The following is a 25,003-nucleotide window of genomic DNA, read 5'->3' on the forward strand; positions in this document are numbered from 1 at the left end:
TCGGGTTGGGGGGCAGAAATAATCAGCCAAAATGAATTCTGCAGGGCAAAAGAAAGGAAACATTCATAGATTCGCTAGCTACTACACAGCCATCTTTGGTTCCCTAATGTCTGAAAGTAAAACCTCTTATGTTTCAGGTGAGCGCTGGGGGAAGGGGCCGAGTGAGCGGAGAGATGCATGGACTACCTTCAGTTATGCTTCACACTCAGGCTGAGCGGGCACGGCTGCTGCAGGACAGGAGGTACATTGTTCGATCGTTCTTCCTCCCTTCTAAGTAGCTTTCACTGCTGTTCTGCTTGTACGTACACCTCTTTTTGGTGTTTTAGGCTTCTGGGGGCTGGGGAAAGGCTTAGGAGACACATATTGCGAGTTAAAAATGAAAACGAAGGCTTGCCGCTAACAGCCTGAGAGAACGACGGCTGCTTCTTGCTAAGCTGGACCAGAAACGAAATCAAGTTCCTTGCATTTGAACCAGCTTGCAGGCAGACTACTGCAACTTTAACAACATACATTCCCCACTAGGATGCTGAATCTCGAATTCAAATCAGGAAGTGACAGAGCAGATTTTCTCAATGTGCCGTTTGCTGATGTCATTTCCTTTTTCTGTGGTCCTGGGGGAAACGGTGAGACCAGCTTGATTTTTTTTTGTGTTTTTTTTGTTTTAAATATATATATTCGACTTAAACTAGCAGCTAAGCTTGAGGTATTAGTTTTCTTGCATGTCACAATGGAGATCAAATCCAGACAGCTGTTGTGGAATCAGTTGTTGTCTTCAAGAAACATTAAAGATTAGCATGGTCTTAAATTACAAAGTATACAAAGAAAAAGAAAAGAAAAGAAAAAGAAACAGAGCGTCGAGAGAATTCACTTCTGTTCTCAAATCCCAAGCTTTGGTTAACAACTGAGATCTTAGACCACACATCTGCATTCTGGGTAGCAAAGAAATAAGTGCACTCTTCCCGCACCTTTTCTTTTCACGTTTGCTCCTTCGCCTTTCCGATTCAATTAAAATAGGACGTAATACTTCCAATCGCAATGTTAACAAAAAGCCAATTCTAAAGTCATGCAGATACTTACTGACAAATTATACTAATACTCAATATATTCACATCTCTGTGCACGTGAAAATGAAATATAATGGAGTTATAAAAAAATAGAGAGATGGATTAGACATTTTCTTTTTCTTCCTGAATCTTTTTTTGGATACACATCCATTTTTTTAATATATTATATGACAAATTAAAATCATATTTTTTTGTCTGTCTGTTTTAAATTAAACTAAAAAGGAACCAGCAACAGAAAAGTGCATTTATTTAGATGATGATTTTGCGACTCCTCCTAGGCTACTCTCCCCCTCCTCTCTTTCGCTCTGTCTTCTCCTGGCCTACCAGCTTTAGTTCCAGCGGAAGGAGATGTGACGAGGTCTGTCGCCACCTTCCTTGACCAGAGGCTTGTGGAACTCCCGGCCGGCACGTGAGTGGATGGCCGCCCAGCAGTATTCACAGTAATACTGGAGACAGGTCACGTTAGCGCAGAAGAAAGGAGCGAACTTGCCTCCGCAGCGAGTCCCCTGACATTCATCGCACAGCTGGTCATCCAGGACGTATGGCTTCACTTCCACCTGGATCGAGAAATATCAGCAGACTGTTACACGTGTGTTTTTGCACTGTGACAGTATTTTCGTAAGTACGGACAGTTTCTATTCAAGTTCTCAGTAATTCCTATTATTCGTAAAACAGTAAAAAAGTAAAATAGCAAATATCGTAATATTTTTAAATATTAAAGGCAAATAAAATGTCTTTCTTTTAGTGAGCTCATGGGATTTTACTATTGAGAACCACAACCTGAATACTTTGACCTCCAAAAACCTATCTTTCTTGTTTCTTAATAAGTCCTGCATTAAAGAAACTCATTTAAATTGTAACTATGCAAAACATTCATTTGTTCATCAGCCAAAAACATGTTGCAATGTCAGAACTAGGGTTAGAGCATAGTCCAAAACTCTGCTTTTTTTTTGTGTTTTTGAGGCTTGCTGGATCAATGCCATTTCATGGAAGGGGAGTGTGCATGTGTATTTTTTGTGGAAGTCAGCACTGACCCGTTTATCGATTTCTCCATGCTGCAGTTGTACAAAACGAGCACTGATAGCAGCAATGTAGCTCTGCTGATTAGAGAAGGCGACCCGCCCTGCTCCCTTGGGGTACTTCAGCTCTGGGTCTGTGTCGATGCCTGCGTAGCACACGCCACCATACAGCCTGTCCATGATCATCGCCAGCTCCACTGTCAGAAAGACAATATATTTAATGCTTAAAAGTTTAGAAACACACCAGACTGCATAATTCTTTCTACCTCTTTCATGATAAAATGGCAACTCCCGATACATTTTTGAAAAGCTACTGTGAAAATAGTTAGTCAAGCTACAAACTATTAACAAGTTACAGTTTTGCCACCCTTCTGATCAAGTAGCCATACAAACAACATATTAACAAAGTTACTTAAAGAGCAGTACTTCTTAAATATGTCACAACAAAGTTAGTTTTTGGTCTCCTAATAACTACTAAAGGTACAATAAAAATATTTTTGCTAGCAAGGAAGATGGTAGGGGAGCAACTAAGATAGCTCTTAGTAGATAGAATTCCAGTGCAGCTGGATTGACTTGTTCTGGCACAAAATAACCCTAGCTACTCTAAAACAGTTTTGAAATAATTAAGTATTTAATCTCACCCAGTCACTAAAAAAAATACTCGTACCTGCACGAAGCGGACGTGGCACCCCACCCACAAATATGGTCTTTCTCGGGTCCAGGGGCTGTGATCCATCCATCACAAAATCACTATCATTAAGATTCCATGGGCGAATCTGGACCTGTTACAAAACCACACGTCAACAAAATAAATGAATAAATAATCCACAACAGATAGCTAGTTTTTTCAGAGTTCAAATCTGCTGCAAATAGCAGGTCTTCACAGAATAAACAAGGACAAATAATGCTTGATTTGAAAACGCAGCTGTTAAAGACAAAAAAGAAAGAAAATCCACTATAAAAACTGAGGTGCAGTAGTGTAATTGATCCTTACAGGTTTGTCTTTAATGGTGGGGCTGGAAACGCATAAGTAGAGTTTTCCATCCTCCTCGATGCAGGCATCGATAAGGGCTTGAACAGAGCTCTCATCTTGAAACAAGAGGAAAGCGTAACCTTTGGAAAAATTTATTTCAGAGTTAGCAAGCAGTAGGACTGGCAAAAGTACTAAATGGTACATTAAATTTTTTTATAAAAAAAAAAAGACAATACCAAAACAACTCCTGTCTTTTAACATAACCGACAGCACCTACCCCAAGGGATAGTTCACCCAAAAATACATTTAATGAAACTTCAGAGATTTCTGTCGTATTGAAAGTCCATTCCACCAAAACTGTCAAGCTTCAAAAAGTTCATAAAGACACCACAAAAGTAATCCATATGAACTGAGCAGTTCAATTCAAGTGAAGAGACAGATCGTTTTTTTATATGCCAAACAAATTAAATTTAGGCTTTTATTCACATATAAAATTGATTTACTGGTCGAGCATAACAGATATAAAGTGATGGTGTCTCTTCAGCTCGATTCGTATGGATTACTTTTTAAAGTGGAACAGACTTCCAATGCAGAGAAAAATCTCTCAGGTCTCCTTCACTTCCAAGATGAACAAAAGTCTTATGGGTTTGTCACTAGTTTCATTTTCATCACAGAATTGTCATTTTCGGGTGAACTATCCCTTTAATTCAGTACTCAAGCACTCTCACGGTGATCAAGCCAGCCACAACTAAAATATTGGAATGTGTAAACTATGAAAATTATGGTTTAAAATGGCCTTTAAAATGGTCAACTAATACTCTTAGCTCACCTTTCGGGGGGAAGTATGACTTGCTCTCTGCTTTGTGAGGCCAGTCCACAAACAGGTGCCCAAAACGGCGAAAACTAGCAGTTATCTCATCTAGGAAAGATAATATTGCAGATAAGAGCTAGTGGCTATCGTGGACACAGTTCCAAAGCCAAGAATGAACCTTGAAACCTGTTTTTGTTTTTATAAGCAGCGGCGTAGAGGTCACCCTAAACTGTGCAATACCTTCGTCTATGTCAGGGGGGAGGCCACCCACAAAGACTTTGCGAGAATAGCGCTCCACCCTCTCTCCGTTCTGGTGAGGGAAGCAGTGGGGGGAACCCAGGCCAGGCAGGCTCTGATCGCCTCTCTCCTCGTCTGGGAAGCCATCTTCCATCGGGAACAGGGATGAGTGTCCTGAGGAAATGGAAGAAGGCAGGAGTTATTATATGTGCCTTTCTTGGCGTTGAAACTATATTCCTGCACCACAGAGTAAAATGAAGTACACTGATGGATTATTCTGAGCCCAAGAAATACTAAGACAGACAATAGCATCATCTTGGTTGTGCAATTTCGAAAGCATAGGGATTTCTGAATTATGGCTACTGTTGTCCTGTAATCAAACAAATTATAGCCCACAGTTTTGGCCCAATGATGAAATAGGTTATTTTCATATTCTACACAGAGAGTTGTGTTAAAGCATGGATAATTACACTACCGTTCAAATGTTTAGGCTTGGTAAGATTTAAAAAATATATAAAAAATAAAAATCTCGTGCTCACCAAGTCTGCATGCATTTGATCAAAAATACAGTAAAACAGTAATGTGAAATAGAATTATAATTTAAGGTAACTTCTTTTTTTATGTACATTTAATGTAATGTCTGTGGTGACTACCTCCAGTCTACAGTGTCACATGATCTTTCAGAACTCATTCTAACGTCATGATTTTGTGCTCAAAATTACTATTCAATGCTGAAAAGAGTTATGCTACTTAATATTTTTGTGAACAATGTGATGTTGTTCAGGATTCTATAAATTGAATGCTCAAAAGAACAGCATTTGATTGAAATATAAATATTATGAATGTCTTTATATCAATTTGAGGCATCCTTGCTAAATAAAAGGATTAATCTCTTTTATTTAAAAAAAAAATGAATAAATCTTATTGAAGCCAAACTTTTGAACAGTACTTTATTTAACAGTACTTCATACCCCATTGTTAAATACAAAAATTTACATTAGATTAAAATTTCAGGCTAAATTGCCATATTATATTAGTTAATTTTGAACATCTAGTTTCCTAAACTAAAAACTACTTTACCATTTTTAAAATATCTGTGTGAAAGTAGGATGGTATGTTCACGGGCCAATTTTATACTTAAGCATTAAGCTGTGTTGCAGATCTTAACGGGGATCTCTGCTTTGCATTGTGCCTATAAATCTCATTTCTACAATTAGGTTATCTAAGAGAATATTTTGTAAAATATCTCTTAATGTAAGTGTTAACATCCAGCACATGATCATGTAGCTCTGCACTAAAGCTGCAGTAATAGCATAGGGCGAGGGCTGGAGGATGTAGTATTAGTCCTCTGGCTCAAGCCACTCCAGCAAATTTCCTCCTGACGTGACAGAACACAGGCCTGAGCTGCTTTACAAGACTTTATGTAAGGGAGTTAGCCACAACTGTGGCCTGGATGTGTGTGTGTGTGTGTACGGTTGCCCTGACCACAGAAAAGCTGCAATCAAATTTACTCTTCACCAAAAAAAATTATAAAATAAAATAAAAATCTCTGAAGTACAGCTGGAAAGAGGCACATAATCGATACACAAATGGAAATGAAGGCTGCACGTATGCATGCAAACAATTAACAATGCCCCAAAACATGTCATGCAGATGCTGGATTATTCCACCCATAATTATGATAGTTTGACAGTCTTTTATTTTTCTCATTTGGATTTGTTAAAAGTTGTCTTTACCTCGTCGCCTCCCATAATTCCTTGCTGCGTGTAAAATAAGATGATCACAAGTAAAGTAACACATCCCCAATGAAAATGTGAATTCTCTGACTAAAGTAATTTTACACTTTAAAAATATGTTGAAAAGTATGTACCATTTCAGAGCTGTATGATTATAATCTAAATCTTTCAAAAAGTACAGTTAACACAATTACCTGGATTTGTTGGACAAGTGCTTAAACACTGTTAACGAGACTCAAACTAATCTGTGCAACTAAACGGCCTAGATTTTCTTGGCTCAGTGACTCATAGAAGACTGGTGGAATGTATTTTTAAGGACACTCATGTTTGATTCAACCTACCTGTCCAAACGGGTCTGAATTCTGAGCACATTCACTAACAACCCTTGCCAATTATCAACAGTCTACTCACCACATCTCAACTATATTTTCAAAATAAATATTTTTCACTACTATAATGATAGAAAGTGAGTATTAGCATGTGTGATAGCATTTCTGATCTAAACATCAAGTGAAACCATTCAAGCTATCGGTTTCATTTAAATCAAATCTCTGTGTGGTATTTTATGTTTTTGTAAAAACATATTGAAGATAAATACTGCTGTTTATTAAAATACATGTTATATTGGTGCATGAAAAAAGAAGATAATATTTAAAGGAGGGGTATATAATTTTTCAAAAACGCTTTAGAAAACGGAGTCGGGGCCGAGTACCAAAAACTTGTAGCCAGCAGTAAGGAGCGTGTCGACTCATGATGTGGAGGAGAGAGTAGGGCTGTCACTAACGACTATTTTTATTTCGATTAATCTAACGACTAATTTTTTGATTAATCGATTAATCTAAACGACTAATTTCCCGCAAAAAAACAACAACAATTTTACTTAAAAATATTTTATTAAACCAAATGAAATCTAAATTTCTATGAAATCCTTTTTTGAAGCAAAAGTGAAGTGCAACAGAGTGCAAGAAGCAAGTGTCCATCTCAAAGTCCAAATCACTGAAAGTTCAGTATTATAGTGTAAGAATGACAACATATCCACACGCTCTAGTCTAATAATAATAAAATTATAATCAAAAAACACTTTTTAAAAGAGTATTTAGCAGAAATATTATTTACCAGAATTTATTTAGGTGAAAAATGTAAATCTGCAGTATTTCTGAAAAAACACTTTTTTATATATATAAAATGAATTAATTGGATATGCTTTTTATTATAAATATTTAATGGAACGATTCAAATGGAATCCAGAAAATAATGGAAAACAGAATTTGGTAAAGATAAAACTGTAAAACTCAATTAATTAGACAGGCTTTTTGATTAATTAAAAAAAAAAAAAAAAAAAAATGAATTTGGAAATAAAACGGATTTCATAGGGCCCTATAATTATAATATTTTTTTTGTGGTAATAAAAATGGATTTAAGTGAACAATAGCCTTTAAAATTACTTAAAGTGCATATATAATAGCAATGATGCAATAATAATTAGTTCAAATAAAGTATCAAAAGCAAGAAATCATATGGTTTTATTGAACAAAACTGTTCAAATACATAATGTATTATAAACAATAGAGTTAATGTAGATTACGCATAACAACAAAGGCCTGCAGGGGCGCCGACGGCCTGACGATTATTTTTACACATTACTGTTTAATATTGACCAAGCACCAAATCAAACATACACTTAATCTTTAATATTTGACCATTTCTTTAGGATAGAAATGCTATAGTCACTGTAATTAAATGAATATGTGGACATCAAACCGTGTAAACTCAGAGTGAGGGTTTGAGCTTTTATTTTGAAATCTCGATGTATTCTCCTGTGTTTGTGTAGATTTATAAATGATTTACCTTACAAATCTGATGAAATGGCGCGCATTGCGTTCCCAGATGAACATTATAATAAACCCAAACTCACAACAACATGCAGAGATGAGTATGAGACGCTCCACATGTAAATGATAGTTTCTGTGGAGCTACTGTGAACGGATATATACTATGTGAACTGCATCGCATACAATTATTTAATTAAATCGTAGCGTTTGTGAGTTCACAATTATGCTTAATTATGATTTTTAAATGGGTTTAATATATCATGCAGCCTTGGAAAATAGTACAATAATGTGTTTTATGGATTCTCGTCCGTGAAATGCGCCACTTCCGGTATGTTGCCGGTTAGTCGACGCGAGCAAAATGAAGTCGACGATTTTTAATAATCGACTAGTCGCGACGAATCGACAAATCGCGACTGCCCTAGGAGAGAGCAATCAGTGAACAGCCAAGCGACAGAAAGATAGAGATGGATAAAAAACAAGAGAGGAAAATGTCTGCGGAACAATAAGGCAAGAAGTAGGACCCGTGTTAATATCGGATCAGCTTTCCAGTGCTGGAGAGAACTCAAGGAGCGGAAAGCCTGCGATCGGACTCCGAGATTGCTTTGGTTCTTCTCGATAGGTGAGTAACAGCTAATGTCTGCCTACACTGGACGCGATAAAGCGGCCGTTGAAAATCCTTTGAAATTTGTGTCAGCACTTCATAAACAGAACGCGGCAGCAGTTTTCTGTGGGAGATTTGTCGCGCCGCGCAGCATCCAGTGTAGACAGCATGATTATAATGACTTCTATATTATTTTGTCGCGCCGCTCGCGACATTGGTTTTGCTTTGTTTCACAGAACTAATCGTTGCCTGGGTTGCGTAGGCTACATATGTGTGGGGCTATTGTTTTATTTTGACTATTTATTTACATGTTCGAAATAAACTTTCAATCAATTCAATCAATGGCTATGCAGCTACAATTTCATCTCATTCAGAAAATATTATATATATATATATTATATATATATTTAGCTAGCCCTATGAGTAAGTGAAACTGTTCTTTCTTCTCAAACCTCTGAACGATTTAAAACAAGCTATGAAAACAGGGCCAGTTTTACTTTCATCACCATCTGACTCAGAAGCTGTGGGTTTTGTACATATCCTCATAAACCATGTTCATTCCATCCTAAAAAGAGGATTTTTTTTTTTTGCACAACAGTACAAGATCATGCACACCTATATTATGATATAACTACATTCTCTACATTTAACTACATCCTATATTTGTCTAATTTGTATACATTTATATATATTTGCATTATCCCATGTTTCAAATGCATTCAAAGAGAATGTTACAGCTAAAAGGAACCAGTGAGACAATTCGCCCCAAAGTTCATCTTGCTGATTATTTCAACACACAGCTTGGGCCTGTCCAGCCACCAGAACATTAAACCAATAAAATGCATGTGCGTACCATTTATGGGCAAGGGGCTGTCTCCTCCTGTATGGGTGAATCCGAGGCGACCTTCGAGAGAGGAGGGTATAAATCAGCTGGATAGTTGGAATGACATACAGCACATATGTATCCACACGTGATTTGTATTAATACACAGTAGAGTAACAGGTCTCCAGTTTCAACGATTATGCAGCCACTTGAATGTATGCTATATGTTAAGTTTTCTAGTAGACAAATTACAGTTAAATCACTCAAGAGACAAAAAAGGTCATAAATGTATCCCTCAAATTTTGCATGTCTCAACTCACATAGACAACTAGTCAGTGAATAGACTGATGTATGTCTCATAATTCTATAGTCTACATCACAGTTCTCGGATCATTTTGAAAATGCCACGTGCTTCAGTGAGGGTGTCAACTGTGAACTGATGGAGGGAGTCAGATTCAAATCACAAACTCTCAAGAGTCATTTGTTCATGGACATCAAGACTTGCATGTGTTCACAGTTGTGCGTCATCAGAAATTGGGTCTATAGGTTTTTGGGTGTAAAACAGCTTCTAGTAGAAGAATGAGAGGAAACATCAAGTACAACCAGCACAGCTGGTATGGATTGTTTCTTTATGTGGTGTTAACATGGCTCTGGCAGCCCCCTCCTTCAACTGTTCACTCTGAGAGCAGCCTGGTGGCCAGGGCCAGCACACCATTTTGTTGCTTTAGCAAGAACAGAGAGCTCTTTTACAGGCAAAGGACAATGCTGGAAGCTATTCAAAGCAACTTGTACACTGGACTACTTCTCTTCCCCGTCTCTTGTTTGGTCATCTCTGCCACACTGGGGTGGTGTCTGCTGGGTCACCCTTCTGGTTCTGGTGGTCAAATTATGCTCTGCTAGAGAGAAGCTGACCCTGAGGGTTGTTCTAATTTGGTTATTATGTATATGGGGGTGAGCAGCTTTGATTCCAAGAAACCATCCAACCATTTTGGGGTTGCATTAATCACGGTCCAAATGTGTGGAAATCTAAAACATGAAAGTGTACCATGTGACATCAAATGCTTCCGTTTAAAGTAAAGATGAAGTGCATGAATCTGCAGAGCTATGGAGAACAAAATTATATTTTATCAAAGTTGTAAGCTTACAGCCTGAAATAAATGTGATGAGAGAAAAGAAAATGTACGAGCAAGAATAGCAAGAAAACAAGTGAACCGAGTCATCCTTGTGGGCTGTATGCAAAAACAAAGATACAGCGAGAACAGTACAATCCGATACACAAAAATTCAATTCGAAAGCACCCACAAACTCACGAGTTACTGATTTAAATCAGTCTGTCAGACTGTGTTCAATGAATGAACACACAGAAACCATCAAGCAGTTCAACATCTGACTCACCTACTGAACAATCAGTGCTCAAAATTTCAAGTTTCAAGGTTTGTGAAACTTAAATCAGCGCTGACTGCCGTTCATATGACAACGTGCAGTTAAAAATACACATGAAATGTATACTAAAAAAAACTACCATGTATACTACCATGCACTAATGAATTAGGGTCAATTTTGATTGCATGTTGACTATGGCAGTGATTACCTTATTGCAGGTAATAATACTTATTAACATATGTGACCCTGGACCACAAAACACAAAAAAAAAAAATTCAAAATTGAGATTTATATGTCATCTGAATATATAGTTGATGTATGGTTTGTTAGGATAGTAACAATATTTGTCTGAGATACAACTAGTTGAAAATGTGAGATCTTAGGGTGCAAAAAAAAAGAATCAAAATTTTGAGAAAATCACCTTTAAAGTTGTCCAAATGAAGCAATACATATTACTAGTCAAAAATTAAGTTTTGATATATTTACAGCGGGAAATTTACAAAATATCCTCATGGAACATGATCTTTACGTAATATCTTAATGATTTTTGGCATTAAAAAAAATCTATAATTTTGACCCATACAATGTATTTTTGGTTATTGCCAGAAATATACCCGTGCTACGCAAGACTGGTTTTGAGGTCCAGAATCACACTTATGACAAAAAAATAAATAAGCAAACAAAATGGAAGAGTTTCCACTGAAACGTATTGATTTGAGCCACAGATTACAAATTTGAGAGTTCACATAATGAAAGTCAACAATCTCACAAAACCAGGCTGACGTGTTTGTAAAGACTAGTGTAGCTTAGTGCTGTGGAAGGAGCTCTGGTTAGGCTCTGCTGCACAGACACAGCTATTTGTAGGTCAACACAGAGCTTTATCTCTCTTCTTGCTCTGTTTGTGTGTGTGTGTGTGTGTGTGCATACGCGTACGTGGGTGTGCAATGATTCAGCGCTAATGGGCAGCTTTTTACAGCTGCTCACTCTCACACCAAAAATGTAACACCACATCTGATGTTAAAGAAATCTACAGAAGTACACAGGAAAAGGGTGCAAAATGCAACTGGATAGTGCAAAGTAAAAAGACTGCAAAGAGAATGTTTTAATGTCCGTTTACCTTTTTTTTTTCAATATAATTCTGTTCTGCTCAATTGGGAAATAACAGGCGGCCGTAGCCAGCAGCAGTGACCATAAAAAAAAGATTAAATCTACTGTCTGCTCCAGAACATGCTCTAATAAACGCTTGGAATAACGTCATGGGCTCATTAATTGTCATATGTATGCATTTACAACTGCTATCAAAGGTGAGGCCTCCAGGACTATGCCTTGCGATCAGTTGTCAGCTGCCTCAAAAGAGGAATATAAAAGTGATGCAATAACCAACCAACTTTCACGAAAATGGGACACCGGACACAGAACAGGAGCTACATCAAATCAGCAAACTCATGATGGTACTATTAGGAGCCATTTCCACAGAACATATTACTGCATTCAAAAATGTGAAATTAAAAAAAAAAGGGTCTCTAGCCTTTTTTTTTTTTTTTTAAGATTAACTATAACTTGAGCACTACAAACACGAAACCAACCGCAACGGTCGAACGTGATCGTTTAGCACATGTTTACATAAAACACCAATTGAAAAGCAGTGCAGTAGAATGAAAAAGCATGTTCTGTGTGGATGACCCCTTGCTGGAGTACAAGCCAGGTACAGCTTTCATTTGATTACAGAGAGAGCAACGCAACTTAATGCACGTGAGCAGCCGCATGAATCTAACTGCTGAAGGACAAAGGTTTTTGGCCATCAATATGGTACTTTGACACACAATCTCATTTCGTGGACTCTTATCTTACCTTTCAGAGTGTCTTGCTCAGCCCTCATGATGTCAATCAAAGAGTTCTCCAGAGAATGCATGTTGAAGCCATCGAATGAACGGGGACGATCCTGTGAGAGGAGAAAAGGAGGATGAGTATCAAGAAAAAACAACTATGATGGCATTTCTCATATCCCTCGGCTCTGCGGGAGTATCCCTTTCATCTACAATAGAGTTCAAGCTGTTGAGCTTTTGTTCCTCTCAAAAACTATATCCTGTTGAAAGGAAGTCACAAATGAAAGGCTCAAAAGAGTCTCTAGACCAAAATATAAATCCAATTTGGTGCTCGCTACTGACTTGACCTCTCGATCATGTGGCTAATATCTAATGTGACAAGTCTAATGTTTGACATGATTTATGAACACAAAGATTGAAAAACTGACAGAGAAAGCACAACGGCTTACACTTGCAATGCAGATTTAACTTGACAATGACGTAACCTAACAATATAAATCCAGAGGTACCAATGACCAACAAAACAAACTCAAACCATGCACAAGACTTTTTTAAATGGCTCATACAGAACCTGAAAAACACAGCTTGAACAATGTTTTTACCCAGATACAAATAATTAAACAATTTGCAGACATGCATTTGCCATTAGCCAAAGGGACTTTCAGTCTGTGTGATCCCTGGGAAAAAAAAATCATAGCTTTGGCAATACTAATGTCATGATGTACCAGATAATCTAGGATTATTTGGGGGAGAAAAAAAAATTATTAAAAGACTGCAAACCATAACTGTTGGGACGAATAAGGCTGATAAATGATAAAGAGTGTTCATACCTTAAATGGATTAGGATATTCCCCTTTACCTGATGATTGAGCACAATCGTGTGTTTGAACTGGACCAGAGGTCATCTGATCTCAAAACTGAGACTTGTATTAATAAACATACATCTCAGGTTCAAGACTCTTCGTTCTATTGTCCACCAAAAGCAAACAATAGCAGAATCTAGGTCTTCCTGTTTTTTGAAGGTCAGAAAGACATTCTATGCAAGTACGTCAACAAAGACGCAAATGTTTGGCCAAAGCATTACAAGAGTGCAATCCTATTGTGCATACTTGAGGTGTGCTCTTGCGTTACCATGATGATAACAAACCTCAGCACTTAAGGGGGCAATAGAGTTACCTTCAAACGTCTGCTCCAATACAGGGATAGTTCACTACAAAACAAAGAAGTTTTAAATCTGTGTGACTTGCGTTCTTCTGTGAAATACAAAAGATATCTTGAAGAACATTTTGCAAAATATTTTGTCCTTTCAATCACAGTTCATTTGGGTCCAAAAACAGTTTAAAACATCTGTGTCATTCAGGTTTCGAATGACTTAAGTGCAAGTAAATGATAACAGACATACTTTTGGGTGAACTATCACTTTTAATGAGAAGTGTTCACACAGCATGTGAGACGCAGGGCACTGGAATGGAAAAACATCACGGTCGAAACTAACTTTTTTTTCTTTTATCTTGAGTTTTCAGAATGCTCTTAGTGCACAACAGTCAAATGCATCTATCTAGTACACGTTTACATGGAAAAACGATCCATGTCCAGTACAGCAGCCCTTGTAACATATGTATTGTGTTATGTGTTGTCTGTGTTGTGATATGTTATGTTATGCATTGCATGCCAGAATTGTGTGTGAATTTTATCCCCATTCATTTATTAAAGAGTGAAAATTTTGTCATTAATCACTTACCCCCATGTCATTCCAAACCTGTAAAAGCTTTGTTCGTCTTTGGAACACAATTTAAGATATTTTAGATGAAAACTGGGAGGCTTGTGACTGTCCTGTTGACTGCCAAGTAATTACACTGTCAAGGCACAGAAAAGTATGAAAAGCATCGTCAGGATAGTCCATCTGCCATCAGTGGTTCAATCTGAATTTAATGATACGATGAGAATACTTTTTGCATGCAAAGAAAATAAAAATCTCTTTTTTTTTTTTTTTTTTTCACACAAGGATGCTCTATTTTCGTTCAAATCAAAGCGTAAATACACGTAGAATACGTATCCTTGTGTTGTGGCTGATACAGAGGAGTCTACACAGTTTGAGTTCAGTGGATGATCTCCAAAATGGGGCTACAGTGATGCGGAGAGACAGAAAGGAGACGAATTGTTGGAAAAAAGTGGTTATTTTTATTTTCTTCGCGTACAAAAAGTATTCTCATCACATCATAAAATTCAGATTGAACCACTGATGGCAGATGGACTATCCTGACGATGCTTTTCATGCTTTTCTGGGCCTTGATAGTGTAATTACTTGGCAGTCAACGGGACAGTCACAAGCCTCCCGGTTTTCATCTAAAATAGGCCTATCTTAAATTATGTTCCGACGACATGGGGGTAAGTGATTAATGACAAAATTTTCATTTTGAGGTGGAGTAAGCCTTTAAATTAATCCTAACTCTTTTTTCAAAACTACCGTTGTTGGCATTAACACCAAATATGCCACCTTTTTAAATATTTTAATCAAAAGGCCTCCTAAGGAATAACACAGCCACACAGTTAGAGAAGCAACTTGCTCACTGCTACATACATGATGCAACCGGGTCCATCTGGCTATTTATATAAATAACTAACCTGAGCTCCAACATAACGCAGCTTCCATCTGAACTGGAAGGTGCCGTGATTAACGGTACAATCTGCTCGTGCTCAGTCACGATCTGGCATCTGCTGGGATCTTCAGAGCACCACTCATCCCCCTCAGCTTAGAGAGGCCGTGTGCTCATGCAGGGGACTTATGCCACAGCACAGGGCTGGCTCACTGATTCAGAACCCTAGAGCAGGCCAAAGGCCGGCTTCAGAATTACTGCACAGTGCACTCCGCTGAGAGCCCTTTGATGAAGAACCAACTCCATAAGGAACTGAAGCCATCATTGACAAATGCCGAACGAGCTGCATTCTATACACCACGTCTTATTAAAAAAGTGTTAATGAGCATTTGCCCCTCCTTCATGCGAGAGCTATTTCGGGTTTAACTATAATTAGACTGTGTACAGGGCTTGCCGACTCAAAGGCCTTTACCCACCAGGGACATGTTTCCAGGTCATCATAGTTCAAGCGATATGGAAAAAGTCTGCTGTGAGCTTTTCAGAAAGGGACCTTGATGGAACACCCTGATGTGAGTGATTAAGTGTGGCATTTTTCAGGAACGACATTAATCCAAAATGTCATGGCTAAACTAATGAAAAGGGGGACAGGGGGAGAATGGGAGGCAGAGGCTTGACATGGTGTTTTTTTGTCGCAGCACAAGGTATTTCAAAGCCTTCCACATCAAATCACTCTAAAGCCTATTAATCTGGCCTTTCCACACGGTTGGGGAGGCAGGGGGTATGGAAACTTTCCACAGGGGAGCGCAACTGACTCTGCTGATAAAGTAATTAAAGTGTAGAAAGAGCTCTCGTTCAGATAGATGGCATAACATAACCATGGCTGTCATGGTCATGCCTCTGTCGTAGACCCTTTCACATTGGAGAACTATCAATATGACAAAATAACATTGAAAAGGTACATGGTTTCCAACTGAAGGACATTGAAGGGTCTATCTCCAGACATCACTGAATCAAGATACCTGAGATAAGCGTATCTATTTGAAACTGAGTCCACTATAAAATGCAATAAGCAAATGGAAAGAAGGCAGCTAGAGTGAATTTCTTTTCGCATTACTGCGGTAATATTACAGCACTGTGCCATTGCAAAGGGAAAAAAAATACAACCTCAGATCTCAAAATTGTAGGGTAATACAAACCCTTAAGACAGCAACCTAAAGAACAAAGGATTTAGCAAGCCTATTTGTACCGAAAAATAGGTTTTAATATATGTAATGTAACCTATTTCAACACAAGCATATGTATTACTACTATCTGACTGATCAAATATGCCAATGTATGCCAATAGCATATGCCAATTTATGCTTATATTTAAAAATGTCCATAACAAAGGATAATTAATCTATGACAATGTGGTCATTTTCTCAGCTGTGTTTCAAAACCCATTTGACTGCAAAAAATAAATGTCATGCTGGTCACATACAGCGGCCAGGGAATATATCACAAAATGCATTTATCGATTTTCTGTTACAGTACTTAGATTTATAGTGTCTATCCCTATTTAGTTTTATTGTATGGAAAAGAGCATCTTGCACATACTGCAAAACATCTCCTTTTGTAAAATCATCTCTTCTGCAAAAGATGCCAAGTTCGAACTCAATGGTCAAAGGCATCCATGCTGCACAACTTTACATAGAAAAACAAAGGAAAAGCAACACAGTGAAATGCAAAAACACATTGTGGGTGAACAGCCTCTAAATGATGAGAGAATTACCATTTTCATATTCTAGAGTCTAACACCAAAAACCATTTTTCTTTGTACCAAACCACAAAGATCCCCAAGAATAGAGGAAGTTTAATGCACTGTGGGGTGGATGATTGTTCTGAGGCAGCCTGAAGCCCACGCAATCATAGGAGATTTTAAAGAAGATTATAGAGAGTTAAGATGATGGCTAGAATTTACAAAGCAAAAGACCTGGCTGACCGAGAGCATAACTAAAAACACATCATACTCCATAAAAGTGTGCATATAATATTACAGAACAAATCTAGAAAGCCATCAACGAGAAAAAAAAAAGAAAAAAAGAGTGAGAATGAGTTGCATGCGGTGCAAAATGAAAAATGTAAAGTGTGTCATATTAGGCAACTACGCAGTCAAATCCTCGGCTAACCCTCTGTTCTTTACGATAAAGCTGAGCAACAGATGACTATTTGCCGTGGGCACCTGCGCCCTGTGACAATAGCCAAACATAAGCTGGCCTTGAAAATAAAACAAACAGCTTTAAATCGTCCCCGTGTCAGCTTGATCACTAATTGAGCCTTGGGCATATAACAGCCCAATTGGGTAAAAAAAAAAAAAGACACTTCCGAACAGCCGTTTTTTTTTTTTTTTACAGTGTCTTCAATCATCTAACCTTGTCATGAGAACCATCTTCATCATGAATTGTGTGTCCCATTTCTCATTTTCTCTCAAAAGCAACTGCTTAATTACACATCTCGGCAGCGCCTGTTCATGTGGGAGTCTGTCAATGTGTGTGTGTATATATATATATATATATATATATATATATATATATATATATATATATATATATATATATATATATGTGTGCGTCCTGGCCCCCCTCCGGAGACAGCCCTTGCTTTCACACCAAACATCAGATATTCTTGGCTGAGAGTACACAGAGCCTGTGGAAACTTCCAGCGACATTATGCAGTGCTGGGAATCACATCACGTATTCAACCAGCTGGAGCAAATAGCTGCGAATAAGAGCTGCCTGTTCTCAGCGGTGGAAGCCACAGGTTCCAAGCGCTATCAAATACCTTTATTTTGTTGGTTTTACAAAATAACAGAACACATATAGATCACAAAACTGCAGGCTGACCCAAGTTCCTAAACCAGATGATGACCTCTGTGAGCAAACGGCTTGATAAGAGGATCTGGGAAGCACCTGTTCACTGGAATCAAGCTGAAAGGGAGATACACTGACACAAATGAGTGCTGATGGCCCACAGATCTCAAACTGCTTCCTATTACGCTACATTTAAAGCAATTAAATTACAGCAAGTACCAACAAATATTTGATTCTTCTAAAAAACAAAAAGGAGGACAATAGCAATGTAATTGTATTGCGACAAAACCTTGAGAGGCAATGGTGCGTTCAAGTCATGTCAGAAAGATTGTGTTTATGAGTTAACAGGATTATTTTAAGTTTCTGAGTTGGGGTGTGTCCGTAAAAAAATATGGCAGACAATGAATGCAGTTTCTCTACTGATGCTAAATTTGTTGGAATTAAATTATTATTATTATTTATAATAAAACAAGGCAAGTTACATCATGTGCAAAATCCCACATTATTATATTATGAAGATATTAAAGATTGAGTTTACAGCACCTTCAAAAATTTAATAAAACCATAAAAAAATCTTGCTTTTGGTTTTCTTTATACCTCAAACACAAAAAGCACAGTTCCTGTCCCAGTGTAAAATCTATAATATAGTGACAACAGTGACAGCAATGATGATACAACATCCGTTCACCAAAGCATTTATCCACAAAATTTACCGTAAAAAAAGGCAGCTGTAGTTCCCACAGCTTGTGCTGTATAATTTACAGTAGCATTATTTTAGGTTTCACAGACTGAACTTCAATTTACAGTAAAAAAAAAAAAAATATATATATCATTAACTGGTATATTGTTACTATTAAATTCTTCCAAAGTCTGTACAGTTAACAGTAGGTTACTAAACATGTCTTGTTAGATTGAGTTTTTTACCGTATATGGGAAGGAAATCTGTCATTGAACAATTACCAGCATATTATAGTATTGTTATTATCACTATAGTGTTATACTGTTTTTTTATTCTTTTATTTTTTTTACAGTGACCCATAGCACCTTTTTGGAAAGCAAATTTATCTTCATTTTTTTTTTTTTTATTAATAAATTCGGCTTTAATGGACAGGAGCGACACAAAGAGAGGTGAACAGGAGCTCTGACAGGGTCTACTGTATATTTTTATTCTATATTACACTCAATTTGCTTGATAAAATAATGTTTTTGAAAAAAAATATCACTAAATTGTGTCCTTAATTCAATTATGTTACATTCACAATATAGCATGGCTTAAAGGAACACTCCACATTTTTTGGAAATAGGCTCATTTTACAACTCCCCTAGAGATAAACAGTTGAGTTTTACCGTTTTTGAATCCATTCAGCTGATCTCCGTGTCTGGCGGTAACACTTTTAGCTTAGCATAGATCATTGAATCGGATTAGACCATTAGCATTTGGTCATCAAAAATGACTAAAGAGTTTCGATAATTTTCCTATTTAAAGCTTGAGTCTTCTGTAGTTACATCGTGCACTAAGACCGACGGATAATGAAAAGTTGCGATTTTCTAGGCTTATATGGCTAGGAACTATACTCTCGTTCTGGCGTAATAATACCGAATACCGTACCGTGTGTGCAGCAGGCGCAGTGATATTACGCAGCGCCTGAAAGCAGTCCCCAACTATATCATAACTAGTTACCTAGCTGGGGACTACTTTCAGGCGCTGCGTAATATCACTGCGCCTGCTGCACCCACAGTACGGCAGCAAATTTCCTTGATTATTACGCCGGAATGAGAGTATAGATCCTAGCCATATCAGCCTAGAAAATCGCAACTTTTCATTTTCCATCAGTCTTAGTACACGATGTAACTACAGAAGACTTTAAATAGGAAAATTATTGAAACTCTAGTCATTTTTTGAGCGAGATGCTAATGGGTCTAATCCAATTCAATGATCTATGCTAAGCTATGCTACTGCCAGACCCGGAGATCGGCTAAACGGATTCGAAAACGGTAAAACTCAACTGTTTCACTCTTGGGGAGTTGAAAAATTAGCCTATTTCTAAAAAAAAAAAAAAAAGTGGAGTGTTCCTTTAATACCTTACTGGTAAGTTAAGTACAACACGTTTTTTTAAATCAAGGAAAAAAAAAACACTAATATACTGCCGAAGTATCTAGGACTCTATGCCCTATCTTTTCACCATCATCACTCCACCCCTCCATCACATGTACACAGACACACACTCTAAACAAACAGGAGCAGTTCTAGTATAGCTTATAAACACTTATGACTATGTCATGCTGCTGTAGTGTAAATTAATTTAACTGTTTTTTATATTTATGTATTGTATACCACTTTAACAGATCTAAAGATTCCATTAATCTATCTAATCTAGCTCCAGTTAAGTATGACAAGGCCAAAAATATACTACCAGAAATAAAACAGGTTGGCCGACATTTTAAAACCTGTGCTTCTATGATTAATGTAATGGGTTACGTAAATGTAATCAAATGGGTCAAAAAGACAATGTCTATATTACAATTATTCGCTTTGTAAGATTAGCATCAAACCATCCCAGACAGCGTCATGGTAGGCAACTGTCAGCTCTTAAAATCCCACAGAGCTGTTTGGAAAACAAAGCAGGCAGGGCAAAGTTAGTCATCCAAGCCTCTGGCACATGTTGCTTTGGGCCCAACTCAATCAGAATTTGTCACAATGTGCCATGAGAGAGCAGAAACAGGAAAATTAAAGCTGTGCAAATGTACAAAACAATGATCCACATGTTACAGGGTTCGCACTGACAGCGACTGCAGCATCAAAGTAACCGGGAATCATTAATTTCAATATAAACCGCCAGATTCTGATGACATAAACCAAAAGATACTGTTGACGACATGAGAAACCAAGTTGGGGTGAGCTTAAACGAAAATGAGCAGCGACACATTTGGGCGACTCCCAATGGGAGTGCACAGAGACATACAGCACCTTTCTATTTAAAGAGCGGGGCGGGGGCTGGGGGGGGAGCAAGTGCATTATGGGGGAAGTCGTGGCCTAATGGTTTGAGAGTCGGACTTGTAATCCAAAGGTTGCGGGTTCGAGTCTCGGGCCAGCAGGAATTGTAGGTGGGGGGAGTGAATGTCCAGCGCTCTCTCCACCCTCAATACCACGACTGAGGTGACCTTGAGCAAGGCACCGAACCCCCAACTGCTCCCCGGGCGCTGCAGCATGGCTGCCCACTGCTCCGGGTGTGTGTTCACGGTGTGTGTGTGTTCACTGCTGTGTGTGTGTGTGTTCACTGCTGTGTGTGTGCACGTTGGATGGGTTAAATGCAGAGCACGAATTCCGAGTATGGGTCACCATACTTGGCTGAATGTCACTTCACTTTATCTAGTTATATGCATTATATACTGTAGCTGTATATAAACTGATAGGTTTAACGTTTTCTTTAAATTAGATTAAACTATTATTCTAACCATTTTCTTAACCATATAATTAATGTTCTTTAACAAAGATTAAAAATAGCCTTTGATAAAGCTTTGAGTAGATTCTGAAACACCTAAAGCCTGTTAACACCAAGAACGATAACTATAAACATACCAAGAATGATTATATTAGCATCCACATCAACGGTCGATAGCACGCTGTTTATTATAAGCGCTGTTGTTATTGTTGCCTGCTGCTTTAAATGCTCAAGCTCTTTAAAGTTGGGTGGCGTCTGATTGGCTGTAAATTATTTTTTCATTCATTAGCTGGAAAAAATCATTCTTAAAGTGATTTCAAATACATTGTTCCTTATTATTGTTACAGTTGGACTTCCATGTTCTCGTAAAGGTGTGGTCACATTCACAATTTCTCTGTGAAATTTGGCGTGCGGAATCCAGTCATTCCAATAGGAAGAAGCTGCATAAATGTGAAGTTTCGCACAAGGGCAAAAGATTCCCCATATAGAGTTTGCTCATGGCCTCTTTCCGCACACAAAGTTTCACTGAAATTAGTATAAATGAACAATATGTAGTCTTTCTCCATGTTGCCTACACCAAGACTTCCCCAATTATTACACAGCTCCAGGGATTTTGTGCGAACTACATATTATGCACATGCATTTTTTTATCCTCACTCACAGTTGGATCAAGCACAGTGCAATGTAGGTGTTGAAGTTCTCTTACCTTTTTGGCAAAAGACAACACCACACTCCTTTTTATCTTTCTACTACATAGATGATCAAGTTTTATTAAAAGCCCATCTTGCTAAGTGGTGAATTACACCTTTAACACTTTATAGTTATAATTATCGTCCTTGGTATGAACGGGCCTCTATCGGCCAGGCCAACATTGGTCATTCATTGGTTTTTGTTAACTATTTTTGAGGCAGATCATTGTACCAATATAATATACACACCTGGAAAGGGAAGATGTTCTCACTCCTGCTGTCATCCATCCAGGACTTCGGGTTGAATCCGGGGCTGGTGCGGGAGTACTTCTGCTGGGGCATGTGGTTGTTGGGGAAGGTCTTCTTCAGTGGTGAGATGGAGTTGAGAGGCGTCATGCCGCCATTCAAGCCACGGCGGTACTCGCGGCCCTGGGAGCCACCCCAGCCGCCGTAACCCCCACCTGGGCTCCACGAAGTGGAAGAAGGAGAGGGCGAGGGGCTCTGGTAGCTGCCCCAGGGTGAGGGAGGCTTGCTCAGGTTGTTGGAGAGATGCGGCAGCTGGCCGAAGGGGGCGCTGCGGTGGGGGAACGGCGGCGGATGGGGGCTGGCCGGAGAACGGCGATGCTGCTGGTGCTGGCTATGAGGGTGCTGGAAGTGGGGGTGAGGTGGGTGGTGCTGGGAGATGGGACCGATCTGAGGGGAGAAGTTGCCCCCGAAGCCTGGGCTGACGTGGTGGGAGAAATTCTGGAACAGCAGGGGGCCGTTGTTGGCCGAGGCGGCCGGGTTGAAGAAGCCAATGTCCTCGTTGATGATGGTGGAGGGGGTGGCGGGGATAGCAGCCGACCAGTTGTTGAAGCTGGTCAGGGAGGAGGTGGTGCTGGACTGGGCAGCTGTGCCCAGTCCCGAGGGCTCCTGATAGTCAAAGGGCGTCAGCACAGGGGACTCCAAACGCAGCTTCTCCTTGCCGTTGGTCCCATCGGACGACCCGCTCTCCACTTTACTCTCTTCGGCACGAGCCTTTTCCAGCTCGGAGATGATGGTGCTCTCCTGGTGTCCGGGGGAGAGCTGCTGCTGCTTCTCTTGGTTCTCTTGCAGCTCCTGCTGCTGGGCTTTGGGCTTCTCGGGGCCCAGAATATCATCTTGCATGTTGCTGTGAGCGCCGGCCGCCGGGAAAAGCCAGGTCGAAGCGCTGCTGCTGCCGCCATTTCCGGCTGGGGTACTGTTTATGAAAGCGGCGGGGCTGGCGGTCGCATTCTGGTGGTGGTGTGGCGCTTGCAGGTGAGGGTGGATTCGTACTGGGAAAGCAGACTTGTTGCCAGTGTTGTTCTGCACTAAGACTCCAAACCCGTAATCCCCCATTTATGTTCTCCAGTTCAACCTGGCTCCGACACAGTTATTCTTGCTTCCTAAGCCCTGAAAAAGAACGCATATCCATGGTTAAAATACTCCATGACGCAGTTGCACAACATAATTCATGACATACTGGAAACCCTTTGGTGAGAGACTATGTGGCACTACGCCATCAGACGTCACAAATACTGACAGGACAGATGAATGTGATCAACATCACATGTATATGACAGGTTTGTGCTGTCAAGTATTACACCATGCTGACTATAACACAAGTTATAAAGGTCTGTCAGGCTCTGATTATAGATTCGTGACGTCTCTTCAGCTAGCAGCTAACAGGCTACCGGCTTATTCAACAGGAACTGCTAAAAGGCTCCATATCAACCGAAAGGCCGACTCGGTCGTGTTTTTCTGACGCAGAAATAATACAGTAAGATAGCTTACTCGACAAAGTACTGCTGTTGTTATATTTTAAATATCAACTGAGGGAAAAAATAATAATAATCGTCAGTATTCCTTTCCTTTTCAACGAATGCTCGAGCTGAAAAATGATGACGTCTTCTGCTCTCGCACTACAATACTCACAATACTGCACGATTTAACACATATAAACGCACAATACACATCTAATATTAGGGATTTATGATAAATACGTTCACAAAAATCAATGAATAAATGTACTTTTCACCTTAGTGGCTGATCCGAGCGATGACTGAAGGACTCGTTGCAGATATTATCACAACGCAAACTAACGCTCGAATAAACCGGTGATCTGATACTGTGAAGAGGGGATCTTTAATCTGACAGGAGTGTCTATTTTTTTCCCCTTCCTCGTCTTGACGTGTCCTGCCTTCTCAATGACACAGCCCTGTCTCGCTTTAAATCACTTGCTTAGACGATTCTACGTCATTGACTTCAATATAAAAAGACTAGTTTAGTTACTGGTGAACTGCAAAGCGTTCATGCGTCCTTTTCATTGTTAAATTTTCGTTTCTCTGTCTTTTTTTTTTCACCAGCGCACTGCTGCTCCCTTCGCTGCGCTGCCGCTGCTGTCCTTCTTCTCTCCACGGCACAATCTACTGAAGCCAAATGACAAGGAGACCCAGTCCACACACACTTCCGGCTAAAGCTCCGCCTCCGCTGCGTCAGACCACGCCCACGGGAACCTCACAAGGCGTCTGTTCCTCCCACGCTGGTGGAAGACACGGGCTTTAATTGGTCAGAGCGCACGGAATCCCCGCCCACTTTTTCCTAATTTGGAAGCGATTCATAAATATGTGTCTGCCCTTTAAGGTCATTTGAGTAACGAGGTACCGCCTTTACCCCTTTACGTCTTGAAATCTCCTCCCTGTAAGGTCAACAAGATCTATCTATCCTGTAAATTCAGGTAAATTGGGACACTTAAATTATTAAATTATTTATTGCATTTATAATATATGTAGATATGTTATTTTATACACGCACAATTAATGTTGAAAATGGAGGTCTCAGTGGGATATATATATGCAGCACCACAAAATGCTATGCAACATGTTTAAATGTATATACCCTCCTGCAATTTCCCTGAGATTTCTCCTGTCCCCTGGTGACAAAATACTGCGGCATGTGCAAATGTGTGTCCTTTAAGATGCTGGAAGGAATTGGAATCAGCAGGGACTGGCTTTTTTTCAGTTGCGATGACACCTGCTTGCGCCCTTCTTCCCTGTTTTAAGCGACCCGGATCAATCTCATTACCAGTGTTCCTGCAAACGAATGGGCCAGAGAGCAGAG

General features: G+C 39.2%; 1 protein-coding gene across 3 annotated transcripts; it reads right to left on the reverse strand.

The window, feature by feature from the left end:
• Positions 1-663: 663 nt before the first annotated feature.
• Positions 664-24,357, reverse strand: LOC306862072 (cytoplasmic polyadenylation element-binding protein 4-like). 3 transcript variants are annotated; one of them, XM_079404677.1, is made up of 11 exons: positions 23,922-24,311; positions 22,133-23,296; positions 12,331-12,421; positions 9,127-9,177; positions 5,841-5,864; positions 4,108-4,278; positions 3,886-3,975; positions 3,078-3,196; positions 2,751-2,865; positions 2,099-2,280; positions 664-1,621 (listed from the first exon to the last, which is right to left on the reverse strand). In XM_079404677.1, the coding sequence occupies exons 2-11, from the start codon at positions 23,240-23,242 to the stop codon at positions 1,394-1,396; spliced, it is 2,181 nt and encodes a 726-aa protein (XP_079260803.1). In that variant the 5' UTR covers positions 23,243-23,296; positions 23,922-24,311; the 3' UTR covers positions 664-1,393. The 3 variants fall into 3 exon arrangements, with proteins under 3 accessions (XP_079260803.1, XP_079260804.1, XP_079260805.1); XM_079404678.1 differs by lacking the exon at positions 5,841-5,864 and having other exon boundaries at positions 23,922-24,357; XM_079404679.1 differs by lacking the exons at positions 5,841-5,864; positions 9,127-9,177.
• Positions 24,358-25,003: the final 646 nt, after the last annotated feature.

Source organism: Barbus barbus (assembly GCF_936440315.1).
Source record: "Barbus barbus genome assembly, chromosome: 43".
Taxonomy (NCBI): domain Eukaryota; kingdom Metazoa; phylum Chordata; class Actinopteri; order Cypriniformes; family Cyprinidae; genus Barbus; species Barbus barbus.

What these genes read in the sequence shown, in the direction of transcription:
- LOC306862072 (XM_079404677.1), bottom strand. Translation starts at nt 23,242, where the DNA reads ATGGGGGATTACGGGTTTGGAGTCTTAGTGCAGAACAACACTGGCAAC. An exon ending in AGAACATCTTCCCTTTCCAG is followed by an intron (nt 12,422 to 22,132) that starts GTGTGTATATTA and finishes CTCCTCTCACAG; the next exon opens with GATCGTCCCCGTTCATTCGA. An exon ending in GCCACGTCCGCTTCGTGCAG is followed by an intron (nt 2,281 to 2,750) that starts GTACGAGTATTT and finishes TCTTTCTGACAG; the next exon opens with TGGAGCTGGCGATGATCATG.